The sequence below is a fragment of the Oncorhynchus clarkii genome, unplaced genomic scaffold (assembly GCF_045791955.1).
Source record: "Oncorhynchus clarkii lewisi isolate Uvic-CL-2024 unplaced genomic scaffold, UVic_Ocla_1.0 unplaced_contig_10307_pilon_pilon, whole genome shotgun sequence".
NCBI lineage: Eukaryota > Metazoa > Chordata > Actinopteri > Salmoniformes > Salmonidae > Oncorhynchus > Oncorhynchus clarkii.
In genome coordinates, this window is record NW_027257959.1 from 267743 (window position 1) to 290845 (window position 23103).

The 23103-nt window shown below is 47.6% G+C and overlaps 1 protein-coding gene across 1 annotated transcript in view; it reads left to right on the plus strand.

Annotated features, from left to right (window-relative positions):
- Window positions 1-4484: 4484 nt before the first annotated feature.
- LOC139394283 (probable E3 ubiquitin-protein ligase makorin-1) overlaps window positions 4485-23103 on the plus strand; it is a 33790-nt gene continuing 15171 nt past the window's right edge. The window contains exons 1-3 of the mRNA XM_071142310.1: window positions 4485-4555; window positions 5501-5635; window positions 22079-22314. Of these exons, the coding sequence (XP_070998411.1) occupies window positions 4488-4555; window positions 5501-5635; window positions 22079-22314 (439 nt within the window). The 5' untranslated portion in view covers window positions 4485-4487. The remainder of the gene's footprint in view (window positions 4556-5500; window positions 5636-22078; window positions 22315-23103) is intronic.

Genomic DNA, 23103 nt, shown 5'->3' on the forward strand with positions numbered 1-23103 from the left:
AGGCAGGTAGCCTAGTGGTTAGAGGCAGGTAGCCTAGTGGTTAGAGGCAGGTAGCCTAGTGGTTAGAGGTAGGTAGCCTAGTGGTTAGAGGCAGGTAGCCTAGTGGTTAGAGTCAGGTAGCCTAGTGGTTAGAGGCAGGTAGCCTAGTGGTTAGAGGCAGGTAGCCTAGTGGTTAGAGGCAGGTAGCCTAGTGGTTAGAGGCAGGTAGCCTAGTGGCGGGTAGCCTAGTGTAGCCTAGTGGTTAGAGGCAGGTAGCCTAGTGGTTAGAGGCAGGTAGCCTAGTGGTTAGAGGCAGGTAGCCTAGTGGTTAGAGGCAGGTAGCCTAGTGGTTAGAGGCAGGTAGCCTAGTGGCGGGTAGCCTAGTGTAGCCTAGTGGTTAGAGGCAGGTAGCCTAGTGGTTAGAGGCAGGTAGCCTAGTGGTTAGAGGCAGGTAGCCTAGTGGTTAGAGGCAGGTAGCCTAGTGGTTAGAGGCAGGTAGCCTAGTGGTTAGAGGCAGGGTAGCCTAGTGGTTAGAGGCAGGTAGCCTAGTGGTTAGAGGCAGGTAGCCTAGTGGTTAGAGGCAGGTAGCCTAGTGGTTAGAGGCAGGTAGCCTAGTGGTTAGAGGCAGGTAGCCTAGTGGTTAGAGGCAGGGTAGCCTAGTGGTTAGAGGCAGGTAGCCTAGTGGTTAGAGGCAGGTAGCCTAGTGGTTAGAGGCAGGTAGCCTAGTGGTTAGAGGCAGGTAGCCTAGTGGTTAGAGGCAGGTAGCCTAGTGGTTAGAACCAGGTAGCCTAGTGGTTAGAGGCAGAGTAGCCTAGTGGTTAGAGGCAGGTAGCCTAGTGGTTAGAGGCAGGTAGCCTAGTGGTTAGAGGCAGGTAGCCTAGTGGTTAGAGGCAGGTAGTCTAGTGGTTAGAGGCAGGTAGCCTAGTGGTTAGAGGCAGGTAGCCTAGTGGTTAGAGGCAGGTAGCCTAGTGGTTAGAGGCAGGTAGCCTAGTGGTTAGAGGCAGGTAGTCTAGTGGTTAGAGGCAGGTAGCCTAGTGGTTAGAGGCAGGTAGCCTAGTGGTTAGAGGCAGGTAGCCTAGTGGTTAGAGGCAGGTAGCCTAGTGGTTAGAGGCAGGTAGCCTAGTGGTTAGAGGCAGGTAGTCTAGTGGTTAGAGGCAGGTAGCCTAGTGGTTAGAGGCAGGTAGCCTAGTGGTTAGAGGCAGGTAGCCTAGTGGTTAGAGGCAGGTAGTCTAGTGGTTAGAGGCAGGTAGTCTAGTGGTTAGAGGCAGGTAGCCTAGTGGTTAGAGGCAGGTAGCCTAGTGGTTAGAGGCAGGTAGCCTAGTGGTTAGAGGCAGGTAGCCTAGTGGTTAGAGGCAGGTAGCCTAGTGGTTAGAGGCAGGGTAGCCTAGTGGTTAGAGGCAGGTAGCCTAGTGGTTAGAGGCAGGTAGCCTAGTGGTTAGAGGCAGGTAGCCTAGTGGTTAGAGGCAGGTAGCCTAGTGGTTAGAGGCAGGTAGCCTAGTGGTTAGAACCAGGTAGCCTAGTGGTTAGAGGCAGGGTAGCCTAGTGGTTAGAGGCAGGTAGCCTAGTGGTTAGAGGCAGGTAGCCTAGTGGTTAGAGGCAGGTAGCCTAGTGGTTAGAGGCAGGTAGTCTAGTGGTTAGAGGCAGGTAGCCTAGTGGTTAGAGGCAGGTAGCCTAGTGGTTAGAGGCAGGTAGCCTAGTGGTTAGAGGCAGGTAGCCTAGTGGTTAGAGGCAGGTAGTCTAGTGGTTAGAGGCAGGTAGCCTAGTGGTTAGAGGCAGGTAGCCTAGTGGTTAGAGGCAGGTAGCCTAGTGGTTAGAGGCAGGTAGCCTAGTGGTTAGAGGCAGGTAGCCTAGTGGTTAGAGGCAGGTAGCCTAGTGGTTAGAGGCAGGTAGCCTAGTGGTTAGAGGCAGGTAGTCTAGTGGTTAGAGGCAGGTAGCCTAGTGGTTAGAGGCAGGTAGCCTAGTGGTTAGAGGCAGGTAGTCTAGTGGTTAGAGGCAGGTAGTCTAGTGGTTAGAGGCAGGTAGCCTAGTGGTTAGAGGCAGGTAGCCTAGTGGTTAGAGGCAGGTAGCCTAGTGGTTAGAGGCAGGTAGCCTAGTGGTTAGAGGCAGGTAGTCTAGTGGTTAGAGGCAGGTAGCCTAGTGGTTAGAGGCAGGTAGCCTAGTGGTTAGAGACAGGTAGCCTAGTGGTTAGAGGCAGGTAGCCTAGTGGTTAGAGGCAGGTAGCCGCGTGGTTAGAGGCAGGTAGCCTAGTGGTTAGAGGCAGGTAGCCTAGTGGTTAGAGGCAGGTAGCCGCGTGGTTAGAGGCAGGTAGCCTAGTGGTTAGAGGCAGGTAGCCTAGTGGTTAGAGGCAGGTAGCCGAGTGGTTAGAGGCAGGTAGCCTAGTGGTTAGAGGCAGGTAGCCTAGTGGCGGGTAGCCTAGTGTAGCCTAGTGGTTAGAGGCAGGTAGCCGAGTGGTTAGAGGCAGGTAGCCTAGTGGTTAGAGGCAGGTAGTCTAGTGGTTAGAGGCAGGTAGCCTAGTGGTTAGAGGCAGGTAGCCTAGTGGTTAGAGACAGGTAGCCTAGTGGTTAGAGGCAGGTAGCCTAGTGGTTAGAGGCAGGTAGCCTAGTGGTTAGAGGCAGGTAGCCGAGTGGTTAGAGGCAGGTAGCCTAGTGGTTAGAGGCAGGTAGCCTAGTGGCGGGTAGCCTAGTGTAGCCTAGTGGTTAGAGGCAGGTAGCCGAGTGGTTAGAGGCAGGTAGCCTAGTGGTTAGAGGCAGGTAGTCTAGTGGTTAGAGGCAGGTAGCCGCGTGGTTAGAGGCAGGTAGCCTAGTGGTTAGAGGCAGGTAGCCTAGTGGTTAGAGGCAGGTAGCCGCGTGGTTAGAGGCAGGTAGCCTAGTGGTTAGAGGCAGGTAGCCGAGTGGTTAGAGGCAGGTAGCCTAGTGGTTAGAGGCAGGTAGCCTAGTGGCGGGTAGCCTAGTGTAGCCTAGTGGTTAGAGGCAGGTAGCCGAGTGGTTAGAGGCAGGTAGCCTAGTGGTTAGAGGCAGGTAGTCTAGTGGTTAGAGGCAGGTAGCCTAGTGGTTAGAGGCAGGTAGTCTAGTGGTTAGAGACAGGTAGCCTAGTGGTTAGAGGCAGGTAGCCTAGTGGTTAGAGGCAGGTAGCCTAGTGGTTAGAGGCAGGTAGCCGAGTGGTTAGAGGCAGGTAGCCTAGTGGTTAGAGGCAGGTAGCCTAGTGGCGGGTAGCCTAGTGTAGCCTAGTGGTTAGAGGCAGGTAGCCTAGTGGTTAGAGGCAGGTAGCCTAGTGGTTAGAGGCAGGTAGCCTAGTGGTTAGAGTCAGGTAGCCTAGTGGTTAGAGGCAGGTAGCCTAGTGGTTAGAGGCAGGTAGCCTAGTGGTTAGAGGGAGGTAGCCTAGTGGTTAGAGGCAGGTAGCCTAGTGGTTAGAGTGTTGTGCCAGTAACTGAAAGGTTGCTAGATCGAAGGTAAAAAGCATTCTGCCCCTGAACAAAACCCACCATCATTTTTTAATTGTACCTTTATTTAACTAGGCAAGTCAGTTAAGAACAAATTATTATTTTCAATGACGGCCTAGGAACAGTGGGTTAACTGCCTGTTCTGGGGCAGAACGACAGTTGTACCTTGTCAGCTCGGGGGTTTGAACTTGCAACCTTCCGGGTACTAGTCCAACGCGCTAACCACTAGGCTACCCTGCCGCCCCTCCACTCTAACCACTAGGCTACCCTGCCGCCCCTCCACTCTAACCACTAGGCTACCCTGCCGCCCCTCCACTCTAACCACTAGGCTACCCTTCCGCCCCTCCACTCTAACCACTAGGCTACCCTGCCGCCCCTCCACTCTAACCACTAGGCTACCCTGCCGGCCCTCCACTCTAACCACTAGGCTACCCTGCCACCCCGCCCCTCCATTATTTGCATATTTCCGTTAGGGTATGCCTACGCTCCTAAACAACAAAACATTTTACAACTTTGGCAAAGGGTAAAATCAACAATAATTAGTCCACCCTGTTGTATTCTAGAATTTCAAATTCTAGTTTTGGGAACAGAAGACTGTATTGAGATCAAATTATTCATAGATGAGAATTTGCATAATCTCGGCTAAAATGAATCGCCCTCGATCTTCTCCACTGCCGTCCACTGGGCTTCTTCTCATCCCCATATTTGACCCAACCGGATGCTTCACATTTATACATCCGGTAAAATATCTGGCTCATTGTTCTATCTGTGTTCAGATTATTTGATTGATTTGCCTGAAATATCCTGCTGCTCTGGCGTGCCCTCTGGCGGTAGGTCGGTGCATGGGCTTCATTATAGGTCACATGCAGAGAAACAGCAGCAGCTTCGATTTTCCGAAGATTCCCGATTCGGAGCTCGACTTTCCGGAAGATCCGGGTACTCGGCTTCATTACATTACAGGTCACATGAAGAGAAACAGCAGCAGCGTCGATTTTCCGAAGATTCCCGATTCGGAGCTCGACTTTCCGGGAAGATCCGGGTACTGGGCTTCAACCTCAACATAACAGCAATGGCGGAGGCAGCAGCTACAGCGGCTCCAGCAATACCAGGAGCCTGGACCAAACACGTCACCTGCAGGTAACGACCAGACCCGGGGATCAATTTAGCACCACTATGTTGATGTTGTCCATGGTTTGTAACCAAAACGCCGGGGGTTTTGGCCGTTTGTTAAGCGACTTTACAACGCCGTCTTTTGTGCTCCGGTAGCAAGCCCAGCTGTGTTTTGTTGTGATACAGGCAGCCGACGGTAAAACGGCTTCGTCCTGCAGTTGAGACATTATTAACTAGAGAGAAATTCCCCCGTACGATTCAAAGTGATACACAGTAACATCCGCAATGGCAACACAAAAGGAAAACGCACGGAGACCCAGCGGCAAATAGACGCTGAATTCAATATAATTAAAATGGTTTAATATGATAATATTTATCAGCCAAACACTGAAATGATTCCGGGGGGTGTAAATATGGTTGGATATTTCGCAGAGCTCTCATTCCTCGACCAAAGCTGAAATGCGGTAGAGACAACCAGCTAACTAGCTAGAATTACATAAGTCAGTGTTTACTGTGTTATCTAATGTGAATTACACTCTGAACGTGGTCAACACCGTCAATGCCAGTTCTGTAATAGTGCTACTGTGTTTACTAGCTGTCCACTGGTCTCTGAATTCCGCTGGATATTAGTTGGAGTTACACCAATGGAGTATTGAGTCAAAGCTCCTGAAATAATGGTATCATTTAGGCCTTAATTTTGTCCCAAGTGATACATTTGTTTTATTGATAACAGGAAGAATTGTTTCTAGTCTTCATGTTCCCACTGTGACGTTTTACAACGAGCATCATCGTTCGGTTCAAAAGCTACATTCAGGCTGTTTGTTTGAACACCTCTGTTTGTAATCGATGTGAAATAACTTCAGCAGACATTTATTCCCATTTTGTCTTTCCCTTTCGCAGGTGTTTCAACAGAGCACATTTCAAATTATTTGTGTGACTTTTTTTTGTGTTTTGTCTTTGGTTTATTCGCAGGTATTTCATGCATGGGCTTTGCAAAGAAGGCACCAACTGTCGATATTCCCATGATCTCAACACCAGTCAACCAGCTGCAGTTATGATTTGCAAGTTCTTTCAGAAAGGAAACTGTGTGTTCGGCGACCGGTGCAGGTAAATATTATTTAAAGTTTAATATGTTCCTTTTAGGTGTTGGGCCGTAGCAAGCTGCCTTGTAGGTGGTTGGCCATAGCAAGCTGCCTTGTAGGTGGTGGGACATATAGCAAGCTGCCGTGTAGGTGGTGGGCCGTAGCATGCTGCCTTGTGGGTAGTGGGCCATAGCATGCTGCCTTGTAGGTGGTGGGCCGTAGCACGCTGCCTTGTAGGTGGTGGGCCGTAGCAAGCTGCCTTGTAGGTGGTGGGCCGTAGCATGCTGCCTTGTAGGTGGTGGGCCATATAGCAAGCTGCCTTGTAGGTGGTGGGACATATAGCAAGCTGCCGTGTAGGTGGTGGGCCGTAGCAAGCTGCCGTGTAGGTGGTGGGCCGTAGCAAGCTGCCGTGTAGGTGGTGGGCCGTAGCATGCTGCCTTGTAGGTGGTGGGACATAGCAAGCTGCCTTGTAGGTGGTGGGCCGTAGCATGCTGCCTTGTAGGTGGTGGGCCGTAGCATGCTGCCTTGTAGGTGGTGGGCCATAGCATGCTGCCTTGTAGGTGGTGGGCCATATAGCAAGCTGCCTTGTAGGTGGTGGGCCATATAGCAAGCTGCCTTGTAGGTGGTGGGCCATATAGCAAGCTGCCTTGTAGGTGGTGGGCCATATAGCAAGCTGCCTTGTAGGTGTTGGGCCATAGCAAGCTGCCTTGTAGGTGTTGGGCCATAGCAAGCTGCCTTGTAGGTGGTGGGACATAACAAGCTGCCTTGTAGGTGTTGGGCCATAGCATGCTGCCTTGTAGGTGGTGGGACATAACAAGCTGCCTTGTGAGTGGTGGGCCATAGCATGCTGCCTTGTAGGTGGTGGGACATAGCAAGCTGCCTTGTGGGTGGTGGGCCATATAGCAAGCTGCCTTGTAGGTGTTGGGCCATAGCAAGCTGCCTTGTAGGTGGTGGGACATAACAAGCTGCCTTGTAGGTGGTGGGCCATATAGCAAGCTGCCTTGTAGGTGGTGGGCCATAACAGGCTGCCTTGTAGGTGGTGGGATATAGCAAGCTGCCTTGTAGGTGGTTGGCCATAGCAAGCTGCCTTGTAGGTGGTGGGCCATAGCAAGCTGCCTTGTAGGTGGTGGGACATAGCAAGCTGCCTTGTAGGTGGTGGGCCATAGCAAGCTGCCTTGTAGGTGGTGGGCCATATAGCAAGCTGCCTTGTAGGTGGTGGGCCATATAGCAAGCTGCCTTGTAGGTGGTGGGACATAACAAGCTGCCTTGTGGGTGGTGGGCCATAGCATGCTGCCTTGTAGGTGGTGGGCCATATAGCAAGCTGCCTTGTAGGTGGTGGGCCATAGCAAGCTGCCTTGTGGGTGGTGGGCCATAGCAAGCTGCCTTGTGGGTGGTGGGCCATAGCAGGCTGCCTTGTAGGTGGTGGGCCATAACAGGCTGCCTTGTAGGTGGTTGGCCATAACAGGCTGCCTTGTAGGTGGTTGGCCATAACAGGCTGCCTTGTAGGTGTTGGGCCATAACAAGCTGCCTTGTAGGTGGTGGGCCATAACAGGCTGCCTTGTGGGTGGTGGGCCATAGCATGCTGCCTTGTAGGTGGTGGGCCATAACAGGCTGCCTTGTAGGTGGTTGGCCATAACAGGCTGTCTTGTAGGTGGTGGGCCATAACTAGCTGCCTTGTGGGTGGTGGGCCATAACAGGCTGCCTTGTAGGTGGTGGGCCATAACAGGCTGCCTTGTAGGTGGTGGGCCATAACAGGCTGCCTTGTAGGTGGTGGGCCATAACAGGCTGCCTTGTAGGTGTTGGGCCATAACAAGCTGCCTTGTAGGTGGTGGGCCATAACTAGCTGCCTTGTGGGTGGTGGGCCATAACAGGCTGCCTTGTAGGTGGTGGGCCATAACAGGCTGCCTTGTAGGTGGTGGGCCATAACAGGCTGCCTTGTAGGTGGTGGGCCATAACAGGCTGCCTTGTAGGTGTTGGGCCATAGCAAGCTGCCTTGTAGGTGGTGGGCCATAACTAGCTGCCTTGTAGGTGGTGGGCCATAACTAGCTGCCTTGTAGGTGGTGGGCCATAGCAAGCTGCCTTGTAGGTGGTGGGCCATAGCATGCTGCCTTGTAGGTGATGGGCCATAGCATGCTGCCTTGTAGGTGGTGGGCCATAGCAAGCTGCCTTGTAGGTGGTGGGCCGTAGCAAACTGCCTTGTAGGTGGTGGGCCGTAGCAAGCTGCCTTGTAGGTGGTGGGCCGTAGCAAGCTGCCTTGTAGGTGATGGGCCATAGCATGCTGCCTTGTAGGTGATGGGCCATAGCATGCTGCCTTGTAGGTGATGGGCCATAGCATGCTGCCTTGTAGGTGATGGGCCATAGCATGCTGCCTTGTGGGTAGTGGGCCATAGCATGCTGCCTTGTAGGTGATGGGCCATAGCATGCTGCCTTGTGGGTAGTGGGCCATAGCATGCTGCCTTGTAGGTGATGGGCCATAGCATGCTGCCTTGTGGGTAGTGGGCCATAGCAAGCTGCCTTGTAGGTGATGGGCCATAGCATGCTGCCTTGTGGGTAGTGGGCCATAGCATGCTATCTGCTTTAGTTTTTGAGATTCTAGAACTCTGCCAAGTCGTGCTGAGAGATTTGGTGCTGAGAGATTTGGTGCTGAGAGATTTGGTGCTTTTTGAGGTCTGGTTCAGATATTTACATGAAATACATTATAAAATAATGGCGTTACAATTATTTTATAGCTCTTTTTAATGGAAATTCCAAAGCCCAAAAATAGTGAACATTGAATTGCCAGAACAGTAAAAATATTCCATTGTCTCGGCGTTCCACATTGGGTAGACGTCTATGAAATTATACATATTTCAGTTTTGTATATTACTTTAGTTTTCTTTAATGACTTATTTTTCATTCCTTAAAGTAGCCTGATCACCTCATCTCTGTTCAGGCAGTAGCAGCCAGCCAGGCCGTCTAACTTTGTCCTGCCCCACACTGTACTGTCTGTACTCATTCTACTTAGCTAGCCTGCCCACACTGCACTGCCTGTAGTCTGTACTCATTCTACTTAGCTAGCCTGCCCACACTGCACTGCCTGTAGTCTGTACTCATTCTACTTAGCTAGCCTGCCCACACTGCACTGTCTGTACTCATTCTACTTAGCTAGCCTGCCCACACTGCACTGCCTGTAGTCTGTACTCATTCTACTTAGCTAGCCTGCCCACACTGTACTGTCTGTACTCATTCTACTTAGCTAGCCTGCCCACACTGCACTGCCTGTAGTCTGTACTCATTCTACTTAGCTAGCCTGCCCACACTGCACTGCCTGTAGTCTGTACTCATTCTACTTAGCTAGCCTGCCCACACTGCACTGCCTGTAGTCTGTACTCATTCTACTTAGCTAGCCTGCCCACACTGCACTGCCTGTAGTCTGTACTCATTCTACTTAGCTAGCCTGCCCACACTGCACTGCCTGTAGTCTGTACTCATTCTACTTAGCTAGCCTGCCCACACTGTACTGTCTGTAGTCATTCTACTTAGCTAGCCTGCCCACACTGCACTGCCTGTAGTCTGTACTCATTCTACTTAGCTAGCCTGCCCACACTGCACTGCCTGTAGTCTGTACTCATTCTACTTAGCTAGCCTGCCCACACTGTACTGTCTGTACTCATTCTACTTAGCTAGCCTGCCCACACTGCACTGCCTGTAGTCTGTACTCATTCTACTTAGCTAGCCTGCCCACACTGTACTGCCTGTAGTCTGTACTCATTCTACTTAGCTAGCCTGCCCACACTGTACTGTCTGTACTCATTCTACTTAGCTAGCCTGCCCACACTGTACTGTCTGTAGTCATTCTACTTAGCTAGCCTGCCCACACTGCACTGCCTGTAGTCTGTACTCATTCTACTTAGCTAGCCTGCCCACACTGTACTGTCTGTAGTCTGTACTCATTCTACTTAGCTAGCCTGCCCACACTGCACTGCCTGTAGTCTGTACTCATTCTACTTAGCTAGCCTGCCCACACTGCACTGTCTGTACTCATTATACTTAGCTAGCCTGCCCACACTGCACTGCCTGTAGTCTGTACTCATTCTACTTAGCTAGCCTGCCCACACTGTACTGTCTGTACTCATTCTACTTAGCTAGCCTGCCCACACTGCACTGCCTGTAGTCTGTACTCATTCTACTTAGCTAGCCTGCCCACACTGCACTGCCTGTAGTCTGTACTCATTCTACTTAGCTAGCCTGCCCACACTGCACTGCCTGTAGTCTGTACTCATTCTACTTAGCTAGCCTGCCCACACTGCACTGCCTGTAGTCTGTACTCATTCTACTTAGCTAGCCTGCCCACACTGCACTGCCTGTAGTCTGTACTCATTCTACTTAGCTAGCCTGCCCACACTGCACTGCCTGTAGTCTGTACTCATTCTACTTAGCTAGCCTGCCCACACTGCACTGCCTGTAGTCTGTACTCATTCTACTTAGCTAGCCTGCCCACACTGTACTGTCTGTAGTCATTCTACTTAGCTAGCCTGCCCACACTGCACTGCCTGTAGTCTGTACTCATTCTACTTAGCTAGCCTGCCCACACTGCAATGCCTGTGGTCTGTACTCATTCTACTTAGCTAGCCTGCCCAAGTATGGCTGCAGAGCTGTCTGAAAATCATTCTACTAGTTCTTCATAGTAGATGAGGTATACTTTCACAAACTGTCTCTGTCCCTGTCGTTGTTTTGTAAGTTTCTCTCTCATGTGCTCTCTGAGTGTATCTAGCCCAACGTAGCAGGTGTAGAAAGTGTATCCCGTCCAAAGATCTGTAAATAATGATGAGATGCTCATGCCCCTGGCCCTAACAATGGCAGTCATTGTCCCAAAGGCAGGAAGGCAAGGTGACAAGCTTAGATCCAAAATAAGCCCATAGAAAGTCATTGTACTTATTTTGCTAAGAGTAAAACCTCTCGCTTCGCCTCTTTCTCTCTGATCACTCTCTTGAGTCGGAAAAAAAAAATGGCGCAATGAATTATGGTCATTGTAGGTAATTACCACATTTCTGCGCTGAACTAGGTTGAATATTTGCGAAAATGAAAACTACCACTTCCTACATCGTTCCGAACTTGATTTCTCTCAAATGATTTGATTTCTCTCTAGAGAAACTGCGTGTTGGGCTCACAAATACCAGAACGAAATGGAATTCAAGTAATTGAATCAATGTCGGTCAATTTGTTTAAAAAAAATAAATAATGAAAAAACGTAATGTTGGTTAACCACTCGGCACTACTGTGGAGGGAGGAGCTTGTTTTTACATTTTGTGTATATTTATTTATTCTGAACACATTTCTGTTTGGCAAAGTCACTTTTTGCAAATTATTTCAAAGTACTTAAGTTCGCTAGCTGGACAGGCAAACGCTGCGGAGTACCAAACTGTAAACCAATCAGAACTTGTGTACTATCCATGGTACTACGTCTGCCAATCACGGAAGGAGGTATCGAGGTCCTGGTATAGAGGTCCTGGATGGCAGGGAGCTCTGCCCCAGTGATGTACTGGGCTGTACACTACCCTCTGACACCGCCTGGTATAGAGGTCCTGGATGACAGGGAGCTCAGCCCCAGTGTTGTACTGGGCTGTATACACTACCTTCTGACACTGCCTGGTATAGAGGTCCTGGATGGCAGGGAGCTCAGCCCCAGTGTTGTACTGGGCTGTATACACTACCCTCTGACACTGCCTGGTATAGAGGTCCTGGATGGCAGGGAGCTCAGCCCCAGTGTTGTACTGGGCTGTATACACTACCCTCTGACACCGCCTGGTATAGAGGTCCTGGATGGCAGGGAGCTCAGCCCCAGTGTTGTACTGGGCTGTATACACTACCCTCTGACACCGCCTGGTATAGAGGTCCTGGATGGCAGGGAGCTCAGCCCCAGTGTTGTACTGGGCTGTACACTACCCTCTGAAACCGTCTGGTATAGAGGTCCTGGATGGCAGGGAGCTCTGCCCCAGTGATGTACTGGGCTGTACACTACCTTCTGACACCGCCTGGTATAGAGGTCCTGGATGGCAGGGAGCTCAGCCCCAGTGATGTACTGGGCTGTATACACTATACCCTCTGTAGCGCCTTGCGGTCGGATGCCAAGAATGATAAAGACCGTTCGTATTGCATTCTGCATACTTCAAGTGCACTCAAACAGATATATTATTTCAGTCTTTGGGAGCTTCAGTTAACACACTGACAGCCAATCAAAGGCTGTGTTTACATCTTAGATGCCATTGGCAGTAGGATACAGTATGTTTAGTATTGACTGCAGTAGGATACAGTATGTTTAGTATTGACGGAGACGGCAGTAGGATACAGTATGTTTAGTATTGACGGCAGTAGGATACAGTATGTTTAGTATTGACGGCAGTAGGATACAGTATGTTTAGTATTGACGGAGACGGCAGTAGGATACAGTATGTTTAGTATTGACGGAGACGGCAGTAGGATACAGTATGTTTAGTATTGACTGAGACTGCAGTAGGATACAGTATGTTTAGTATTGACTGAGACGGCAGTAGGATACAGTATGTTTAGTATTGACTGAGACGGCAGTAGGATACAGTATGTTTAGTATTGACTGAGACGGCAGTAGGATACAGTATGTTTAGTATTGACTGAGACGGCAGTAGGATACAGTATGTTTTAGTATTGACTGAGACGGCAGTAGGATACAGTATGTTTAGTATTGACTGAGACGGCGGTAGGATACAGTATGTTTAGTATTGACGGCAGCAGGATACAGTATGTTTAGTATTGACTGAGACTGCAGTAGGATACAGTATGTTTAGTATTGACGGAGACTGCAGTAGGATACAGTATGTTTTAGTATTGACTGAGACGGCAGTAGGATACAGTATGTTTAGTATTGACGGAGACAGCAGTAGGATACAGTATGTTTAGTATTGACGGAGACAGCAGTAGGATACAGTATGTTTAGTATTGACTGAGACGGCGGTAGGATACAGTATGTTTAGTATTGACTGAGACTGAGACGGCAGTAGGATACAGTATGTTTAGTATTGACTGAGACGGCAGTAGGATACAGTATGTTTAGTATTGACTGAGACGGCAGTAGGATACAGTATGTTTAGTATTGACTGAGACGGCAGTAGGATACAGTATGTTTAGTATTGACTGAGACGGCAGTAGGATACAGTATGTTTAGTATTGACGGCAGTAGGATACAGTATGTTTAGTATTGACTGAGACTGCAGTAGGATACAGTATGTTTAGTATTGACGGAGACTGCAGTAGGATACAGTATGTTTTGGTATTGACGGCAGTAGGATACAGTATGTTTAGTATTGACTGAGACGGCGGTAGGATACAGTATGTTTAGTATTGACTGAGACGGCAGTAGGATACATTATGTTTAGTATTGACTGAGACGGCGGTAGGATACAGTATGTTTAGTATTGACTGAGACGGCGGTAGGATACAGTATGTTTAGTATTGACTGAGACTGAGACGGCAGTAGGATACAGTATGTTTTAGTATTGACTGAGACGGCAGTAGGATACAGCATGTTTTAGTATTGACTGAGACGGCTGCAGGATACTACAGTATGTTTAGTATTGACGGAGACGGCAGTAGGATACAGTATGTTTAGTATTGACTGAGACGGCAGTAGGATACAGTATGTTTAGTATTGACTGAGACGGCGGTAGGATACAGCATGTTTTAGTATTGACTGAGACGGCTGCAGGATACTACAGTATGTTTAGTATTGACTGAGACGGCAGTAGGATACAGTATGTTTAGTATTGACTGAGACGGAGACGGCAGTAGGATACAGTATGTTTTAGTATTGACGGCAGTAGGATACAGTATGTTTAGTATTGACGGCAGCAGCAGTAGGATACAGTATGTTTAGTATTGACTGAGACGGCAGTAGGATACAGTATGTTTAGTATTGACTGAGACGGAGACGGCAGTAGGATAGTATGTTTAGTATTGACGGAGACAGCAGTAGGATACAGTATGTTTAGTATTGACGGAGACGGAGACAGCAGTAGGATACAGTATGTTTTAGTATTGACTGAGACGGCAGTAGGATACAGTATGTTTAGTATTGACTGAGACAGCAGTAGGATACAGTATGTTTTAGTATTGACGGAGACGGCAGTAGGATACAGTATGTTTTAGTGTTGGCGGCAGTAGGATACAGTATGTTTTGTATTGATGGAGACGGCAGTAGGATACAGTATGTTTTAGTATTGACTGAGACGGCAGTAGGATACAGTATGTTTTAGTATTGACTGAGACGGCAGTAGGATACAGTATGTTTTAGTATTGACTGAGACGGCAGTAGGATACAGTATGTTTTGTATTGATGGAGACGGCAGTAGGATACAGTATGTTTAGTATTGACTGCAGTAGGATACAGTATGTTTAGTATTGACGGAGACGGCAGTAGGATACAGTATGTTTAGTATTGACTGAGACTGCAGTAGGATACAGTGTTTTAGTATTGGCGACAGTAGGATACAGTATGTTTAGTATTGACTGAGACTGCAGTAGGATACAGTATGTTTAGTATTGACTGAGACTGCAGTAGGATACAGTATGTTTAGTATTGACTGAGACGGCAGTAGGATACAGTATGTTTAGTATTGACGGCAGTAGGATACAGTGTGTTTAGTATTGACTGAGACGGCAGTAGGATACAGTATGTTTTAGTATTGACTGAGACTGGTCAGTCAGCTTTTCTTCTGAGAACAGTTAGCAGGCTATGTAGTGGAATTCTCTTCCGGGGAATCATCTGACACCTAAGAACGCAACGCTACGAAACGCCACAGCGGTTTCCTAATGTCAACATGTTGTTCACGTTGCTTGCACGCACACACATACCCATACCGGGGATCAACCAGGCTAGAGATCATTAAGGGCCCTAGTAATGGGACAACATCTGCCGTCATATCAGCCTATTGCCCTGATGGAGACATGGATTACCCAGAGCACACTGCGCCTCCAGCTGCTGTTTCTTCATCTGACCATGTTTTCTCTCATCGTCTGAGAGCATCTGGGTCATGGAGGTTTTGGCACAGGGCTATTCGTTTCTCCTATGTGGAGATTCTCTCACCTGTCCATCTCCTCCTCATTTTAAATGCTGTCACTTGTCCCCTGAAGCTTAACATTATCTATCACCCACCTGAGGGGTATCCCAGGAAGCAATATAGAGCTACTTAGAAAACCATCCCAGCTTCAGTGACCTTCACATTCCAGGTCAGACTCCATCTGTACTACGACAGTGACCTTCACATTCCAGGTCAGGCTCCATCCGTACTACGACAGTGACCTTCACATTCCAGGTCAGGCTCCATCCGTACTACGACAGTGACCTTCACATTCCAGGTCAGGCTCCATCCATACTACGACAGTGACCTTCACATTCCAGGTCAGGCTCCATCCGTACTACGACAGTGACCTTCACATTCCAGGTCAGGCTCCATCCGTACTACGACAGTGACCTTCACATTCCAGGTCAGACTCCATCTGTACTACGACGGTGACCTTCACATTCCAGGTCAGGCTCCATCTGTACTACGACAGTGACCTTCACATTCCAGGTCAGGCTCCATCCGTACTACGACAGTGACCTTCACATTCCAGGTCAGGCTCCATCCGTACTACGACAGTGACCTTCACATTCCAGGTCAGGCTCCATCCGTACTACGACAGTGACCTTCACATTCCAGGTCAGGCTCCATCCGTACTACGACAGTGACCTTCACATTCCAGGTCATGCTCCGTCCGTACTACGACGGTGACCTTCACATTCCAGGTCAGGCTCCATCTGTACTACGACAGTGACCTTCACATTCCAGGTCAGGCTCCATCCGTACTACGACAGTGACCTTCACATTCCAGGTCAGGCTCCATCCGTACTACGACAGTGACCTTCACATTCCAGGTCAGGCTCCATCCGTACTACGACAGTGACCTTCACATTCCAGGTCAGGCTCCATCCGTACTACGACAGTGACCTTCACATTCCAGGTCAGGCTCCATCCGTACTACGACAGTGACCTTCACATTCCAGGTCAGGCTCCATCCGTACTACGGCGGTGGATATTGCTCGTTCCGCCAGCCGCTAACTCTCCCAGCAGGCTTGTAACTGCACGTCCATGTGGCGAGTCGAACGCCAAACGATGCTGAGACAGTCAGCCATGGGTGGGTGCCGCGTTTTTCATTTGTGCCGAAAGTTTAAAAAAAAATTGTTATTGTTAATTCAGCAGGCTGTGGTGTGAAGCAGGCTTTGGTGTGAAGCAGGCTTTGGTGTGAAGCGGACGGAGCTTTGGTGTGAAGCGGGCAGGCTTTGGTGTGAAGCGGGCAGGCTTTGGTGTGAAGCGGGCAGGCTTTGGTGTGAAGCGGGCAGGCTTTGGTGTGAAGCGGGCGATGGAGATGATTGCACGAACTGGAAGTCTCTCTAGATAAGAGAGATGACTAAAATGTAAAGCATTAGCCTGGTCCCAGATGTTTGAGGTCTTGCCAACTCCTATGGTTTGTCGTTACAATGACCGTTGGAGTGGGCAAGATGGTCCAAACCGACCAAGCTAGCTAGGTCAACATGACAATTACCCAACAACTCAAAAACACTCCAAATCAAACACTCGTATTTACATTGTGTTCTGAGGAAGTCCAACTGCCCTACAATGTCTCTTACTGTGTAAATAATCTTGGGTTGTAATTCTATGCTGTGTTGTTGTGTTACTCCTAGCAATGTTTGCCCAAGCAAGGCCTTTCCTGGTGTTATCTGTTTTAAAAAACAAAATGGCAGGCTGGGAAATGGGATTGAGACTGAAATGGCGCCGAGTAAACATGTTTTAATTGTGCCGAGTTGAGATACTCACTCGAGTAATCGTATGTATTATGTGAAGTGAGAGTTTTGTAATGGGCTAGCAGGTACGAGTGAACATGTTTTAATTGTGCCGAGTTGAGATACTCACTCGAGTAATCGTATGTATTACGTGAAGTGAGTTTTGTAATGGGCTAGCAGGTACGAGTAAACATGTTTTAAATGGACTACTATTTGCGTTTTTTTTTTTTTTTAAACAATAGGCTAAATCAATGATATCCAGGAGCCACGATGCTGTTTATGTCGTCAAGTGTGGGAGTCCTAGCCTACGTCACATCCTAAGAAATCTCACTGAAAACTCATTCCCACCACAGTTGTTTGTAGACTTCTCATTCTTTAAACCAGAACACGAGTTCAACCAGTTCATTCAGACAGCGTCTCTCTCCTATTGGTCTGCTTTTAGCAGCATCCCCATAGTTACCATCCCATGGTTACCGCTGCTAGCATGCTCCCAGGTCAACTGTCTGTCTAGAGAATTGTCCGTGTCCCCAAAAAGGCTCCCTTTTCCCTATTTAGTGCACTACTTTTGACCCAGGGCCCTTATCAAATGTAGTGCACTATATCGGGGATAAGGGTGCTATTTGGGATGCACTCAATTTGCTTTTGTTATGCGTCTAGCCTAGATGGTAATAACAAGGATTTACATAGTCCATACATAGGCTGCTGACTCTGTGAGCAATTGCCTTCTAGCCTTCCCACTGAGATGGCTTAGACCAGAACCGGTGTGGCATTGACCTGTTGTTGTTATGTAACAAGACCTAAAGGGGAACTTCTACTTTTCCATACAGACTATTTATTTGACTACTAGCCAAGCCACTGAGAGGACTTGAACATGTGTAGCATTGACCTGTTGGTATGTAACTAGACCTAAAGGAGGACTTGAACATGTGTACCATTGTGTTGCTGCTGGAACTTTCCTCCGCCAGTTGGGGATGTTGGGGATGTATCAGCCCTCATTATTCCATAGGGGGGCTAGATGAGGGAGGGAGGAAGAGGGGGGTGGAGGAAGGAGAGGGGTGGAGGAGGGAGGAAGAAGTGGAGGAGGGAGGAAGAAGTGGAGGAGGGAGGAAGAAGTGGAGGAGGGGTTTAGGAGGGAGGAAGAAGAGGGGTAGGGAAGAAGAGGGATAGTGGATTGGGGAGGAAGAAGTGGATTGGGGAGGAAGAAGTGGATTGGGGAGGAAGAAGTGGATTGGGGAGGAAGAAGTGGATTGGGGAGGAAGAAGAGGGATAGTGGAGGGAGGAAGAAGTGGAGGGGGGGTTTATTCAATTGGTTTCTGCTTGTGACCAGCATGTGAGAACATCACAGCAGGCCTCCAGAGGAAGGAAAGGCCTTTTTATTCAAACCTAAAGCTGGATAATCCAACCGTAACCGTGTTGACCACCTTCTTCACATGTTTCTTACATGTCAAGTCGGAGTCCAAAATGACGGAGAGAGAAGTTAGACACAACTTTCAGGTTCTCCCCCCATTTCAACCAGAACGTCTGGATTTCTTAGAGAAGTCCGGTCTTGTCGATTTTATTAAAATGGCGGTTAAGAATTAGTCATCCATTTTTTTTTTTTAGAAACAACCAATTTGAATCACTCTACAAAAACAAAACACTTCAGATCACAAACCAAAAACAGTTACCACTATTGTTAGACACAACTTCTCTCGCCGTCACTTGTTAACAACTAGTCTTGTTTTGTGTTTTTGTGTGTGTACATACAGAACTGTATCGGCACATACATCTGCATGTTAAGACTAAATTCTTATTTACAATGACGGCCTACCAGGGGCAGAACGACAGATGTTTACCTTGTCAGCTCGGGGGATTCGATCTAGCAACCTTTTGTTTATTAGACCAACCTGCCGCCCCTATATACCGGTGTGTAGACTACTACTACATTGATGTTAGTCATTTAGCAGACGCTCTTATCCAATTTACAGTAGAGGGATCACATTATCATACTGGCCCCCCACCGTGGGAACCGAACCCGCGACCCTGGCATTGCAAGCGCTATGCTCTACCAACTGAGCCACACGGGACCTCCTCCTATGTTGGGATTCTATATAGCCGTGTGTAGACTAGCACTCTGTTGGGATTCTATATAGCTGTGTGTAGACTAGTACTCTGGGATTCTATATAGCTGTGTGTAGACTAGTACTCAGTTGGGATTCTATATAGCTGTGTGTAGACTAGCACTCAGTTGGGATTCTATATAGCTGTGTGTAGACTAGTACTCTGTTGGGATTCTATATAGCTGTGTGTAGACTAGTACTCTGGGATTCTATATAGCTGTGTGTAGACTAGTACTCTGTTGGGATCCTATATAGCTGTGTGTAGACTAGTACTCTGTTGGGATTCTATATAGCTGTGTGTAGACTAGTACTCTGTTGGGATTCTATATAGCTGTGTGTAGACTAGTACTCTGTTGGGATTATATATAGCTGTGTGTAGACTAGTACTCAGTTGGGATTCTATATAGCTGTGTGTAGACTAGTACTCTGTTGGGATTCTATATAGCTGTGTGTAGACTAGTACTCTGGGATTCTATATAGCTGTGTGTAGACTAGTACTCTGGGATTCTATATAGCTGTGTGTAGACTAGTACTCTGTTGGGATTCTATATAGCTGTGTGTAGACTAGTACTCTGGGATTCTATATAGCTGTGTGTAGACTAGTACTCTGTTGGGATTCTATATAGCTGTGTGTAGACTAGTACTCTGGGATTCTATATAGCTGTGTGTAGACTAGTACTGTTGGGATTCTATATAGCTGTGTGTAGACTAGTACTCTGTTGGGATTCTATATAGCTGTGTGTAGACTAGTACTGTTGGGATTCTATATAGCTGTGTGTAGACTAGTACTCTGGGATTCTATATAGCTGTGTGTAGACTAGTACTCTGTTGGGATTCTCTATAGCTGTGTGTAGACTAGTACTCTGTTGGGATTCTATATAGCTGTGTGTAGACTAGTACTCAGTTGGGATTCTATATAGCTGTGTGTAGACTAGTACTCTGGGATTCTATATAGCTGTGTGTAGACTAGTACTCTGTTGGGATTCTATATAGCTGTGTGTAGACTAGTACTCTGTTGGGATTCTATATAGCTGTGTGTAGACTAGTACTGTTGGGATTCTATATAGCTGTGTGTAGACTAGCACTCAGTTGGGATTCTATATAGCTGTGTGTAGACTAGTACTTTGTTGGGATTCTATATAGCTGTGTGTAGACTAGTACTCTGGGATTCTATATAGCTGTGTGTAGACTAGTACTCAGTTGGGATTCTATATAGCTGTGTGTAGACTAGCACTCAGTTGGGATTCTATATAGCTGTGTGTAGACTAGTACTTTGTTGGGATTCTATATAGCTGTGTGTAGACTAGTACTCTGGGATTCTATATAGCTGTGTGTAGACTAGTACTCAGTTGGGATTCTATATAGCTGTGTGTAGACTAGCACTCAGTTGGGATTCTATATAGCTGTGTGTAGACTAGTACTCTGTTGGGATTCTATATAGCTGTGTGTAGACTAGCACTCAGTTGGGATTCTATATAGCTGTGTGTAGACTAGTACTCTGGGATTCTATATAGCTGTGTGTAGACTAGTACTCTGTTGGGATTCTATATAGCTGTGTGTAGACTAGTACTCTGGGATTCTATATAGCTGTGTGTAGACTAGCACTCTGTTGGGATTCTATATAGCTGTGTGTAGACTAGTACTCTGGGATTCTATATAGCTGTGTGTAGACTAGTACTCTGTTGGGATTCTATATAGCTGTGTGTAGACTAGTACTCTGTTGGGATTCTATATAGCTGTGTGTAGACTAGTACTCTGGGATTCTATATAGCTGTGTGTAGACTAGCACTCTGTTGGGATTCTATATAGCTGTGTGTAGACTAGTACTCTGGGATTCTATATAACTGTGTGTAGACTAGTACTCTGGGATTCTATATAACTGTGTGTAGACTAGTACTCTGTTGGGATTCTATATAGCTGTGTGTAGTCTAGTACTCTGTTGGGATTCTATATAGCTGTGTGTAGACTAGTACTCTGTTGGGATTCTATATAGCTGTGTGTAGACTAGTACTCTGGGATTCTATATAGCTGTGTGTAGACTAGTACTCTGTTGGGATTCTATATAGCTGTGTGTAGTCTAGTACTCTGTTGGGATTCTATATAGCTGTGTGTAGACTAGTACTCTGTTGGGATTCTATATAGCTGTGTGTAGTCTAGTACTCTGTTGGGATTCTATATAGCTGTGTGTAGACTAGTACTCTGTTGGGATTCTATATAGCTGTGTGTAGACTAGTACTCAGTTGGGATTCTATATAGCTGTGTGTAGACTAGCACTCTGTTGGGATTCTATATAGCTGTGTGTAGACTAGTACTCTGTTGGGATTCTATATAGCTGTGTGTAGACTAGTACTCTGTTGGGATTCTATATAGCTGTGTGTAGACTAGTACTCTGTTGGGATTCTATATAGCTGTGTGTAGACTAGTACTCTGTTGGGATTCTATATAGCTGTGTGTAGACTAGTACTCTGTTGGGATTCTATATAGCTGTGTGTAGACTAGTACTCTGTTGGGATTCTATATAGCTGTGTGTAGACTAGTACTCTGTTGGGATTCTATATAGCTGTGTGTAGACTAGTACTCTGTTGGGATTCTATATAGCTGTGTGTAGACTAGTACTCTGTTGGGATTCTATATAGCTGTGTGTAGACTAGTACTCTGGGATTCTATATAGCTGTGTGTAGACTAGTACTCTGTTGGGATTCTATATAGCTGTGTGTAGACTAGTACTCTGGGATTCTATATAGCTGTGTGTAGACTAGTACTGTGTTGGGATTCTATATAGCTGTGTGTAGACTAGTACTCTGTTGGGATTCTATATAGCTGTGTGTAGACTAGTACTGTGTTGGGATTCTATATAGCTGTGTGTAGACTAGTACTCTGGGATTCTATATAGCTGTGTGTAGACTAGTACTCTGGGATTCTATATAGCTGTGTGTAGACTAGTACTCTGTTGGGATTCTACACACAGGTGTATAGACTACTTCTGTATATAGAATCCCAACGTAGTAATAGTTATAACATTGGGGTCCCACAAGGGTCAATATTAGGCCCCCTTCTGTTTACCATCGATATAAAATGATCTCCAACAAGTTAACTAGTTATATTTAAATATTTTGTATTTATTTAAATATTATGTCAATAGTGAAAGGTTCTGAGGGAGCTACGGTGAAGCTTTGTCTTCAATTAAAAGTTGGTTGTAAAGATGAGTTCAGTTCCCTGCAAGAGAACCTTAACATTGAATCATTTAAATTATTATTTTCTCTCGTCTTTCTCTGCCTCTGACCTGTCTCATTTGCTCTCTGACCTCTCTCTGACCTCTCTCTCTCTCTCTCTCTCTCTCTCTGTCTCTCTCTGTCTCTCTCTGTCTCTGTCTCTCTCTGTCTGTCTCTGTCTGTCTCTCTCTCTCTCTCTGTCTCTCTGTCTCTCTCTCTGTCTCTCTCTCTGTCTCTCTGTCTCTCTGTCTCTCTCTCTGTCTCTCTGTCTCTCTGTCTCTCTCTCTGTCTCTCTCTCTCTCTGTCTTTCTGTCTCTCCCCAGGTTTGAACACTCTAAAGAAGACGTGCCTGGGCCCAAGCCGTCGCTGCCACCCCCTGCCTCCGCCTGCGCCCTTCTCACTCCTACGTCCCTCGCCGCCAGCGCTCCAGCCCCCGTTCGCAGTGGATCGGCGGGTGGTGAGTCGGCAGACGGCCCAGAGAACCCTCATGGATCAGGCGCAGGGGACTGGGTTATGGCGGCAGAGTTTGTACCAGGCCAGCCGTACTATTGTGGAAGGGGTGAGTGTGTCTAGGATGCTTGTGATTAAGCCTACTTGTACATAATTACACTTATTATTATTATTATTATTATTATTATTATTATTATTATTATTGAAATGATTAAGTTAAAGTGCCTTAACATGTAACACGTACCGATAGCAAGGTGCAGCCTGTCTGGTCCAGTCATTCAATGTGGTGGTCTTTACCACGTCGTGATTGTTGTCACACTGGCTGGTTCTCATTCAGGACCCAGGCTGCTAAAGCTTCTGTTAACCCTGTCACACTGGCTGGTCCTCATTCAGGACCCAGGCTGCTAAAGCTTCTCTTAACCCTGTCACACTGGCTGGTCCTCATTCAGGACCCAGGCTGCTAAAGCTTCTCTTAACCCTGTCACACTGGCTGGTCCTCATTCAGGACCCAGGCTGCTAAAGCTTCTCTTAACCCTGTCACACTGGCTGGTCCTCATTCAGGACCCAGGCTGCTAAAGCTTCTCTTAACCCCAGAGCCATGTTGTCTCAATGTGATCAATTAATCGTGCAGCCCTACTGGCTTCTACAAGGTGTCGAAAGTGTTCCACAGGGATGCTGGTCCCATGTTGACTCCAATGCTTTCCCACAGTTGTCAAGATGGCTGGATGTCCTTAGGGTGGTGGATCATTCTTGACACACACGGGAAACTGTTGAGCTTGGAAAAACCCAGCAGCGTTGCAGTTCTTGACACAAACCGGTGCACCTGGCGCCTACTACCATACCCCTGTTCAAAGGCACAGAAATATTTTGTCTTGCCCGTTCAACCTCTGAATGGCAC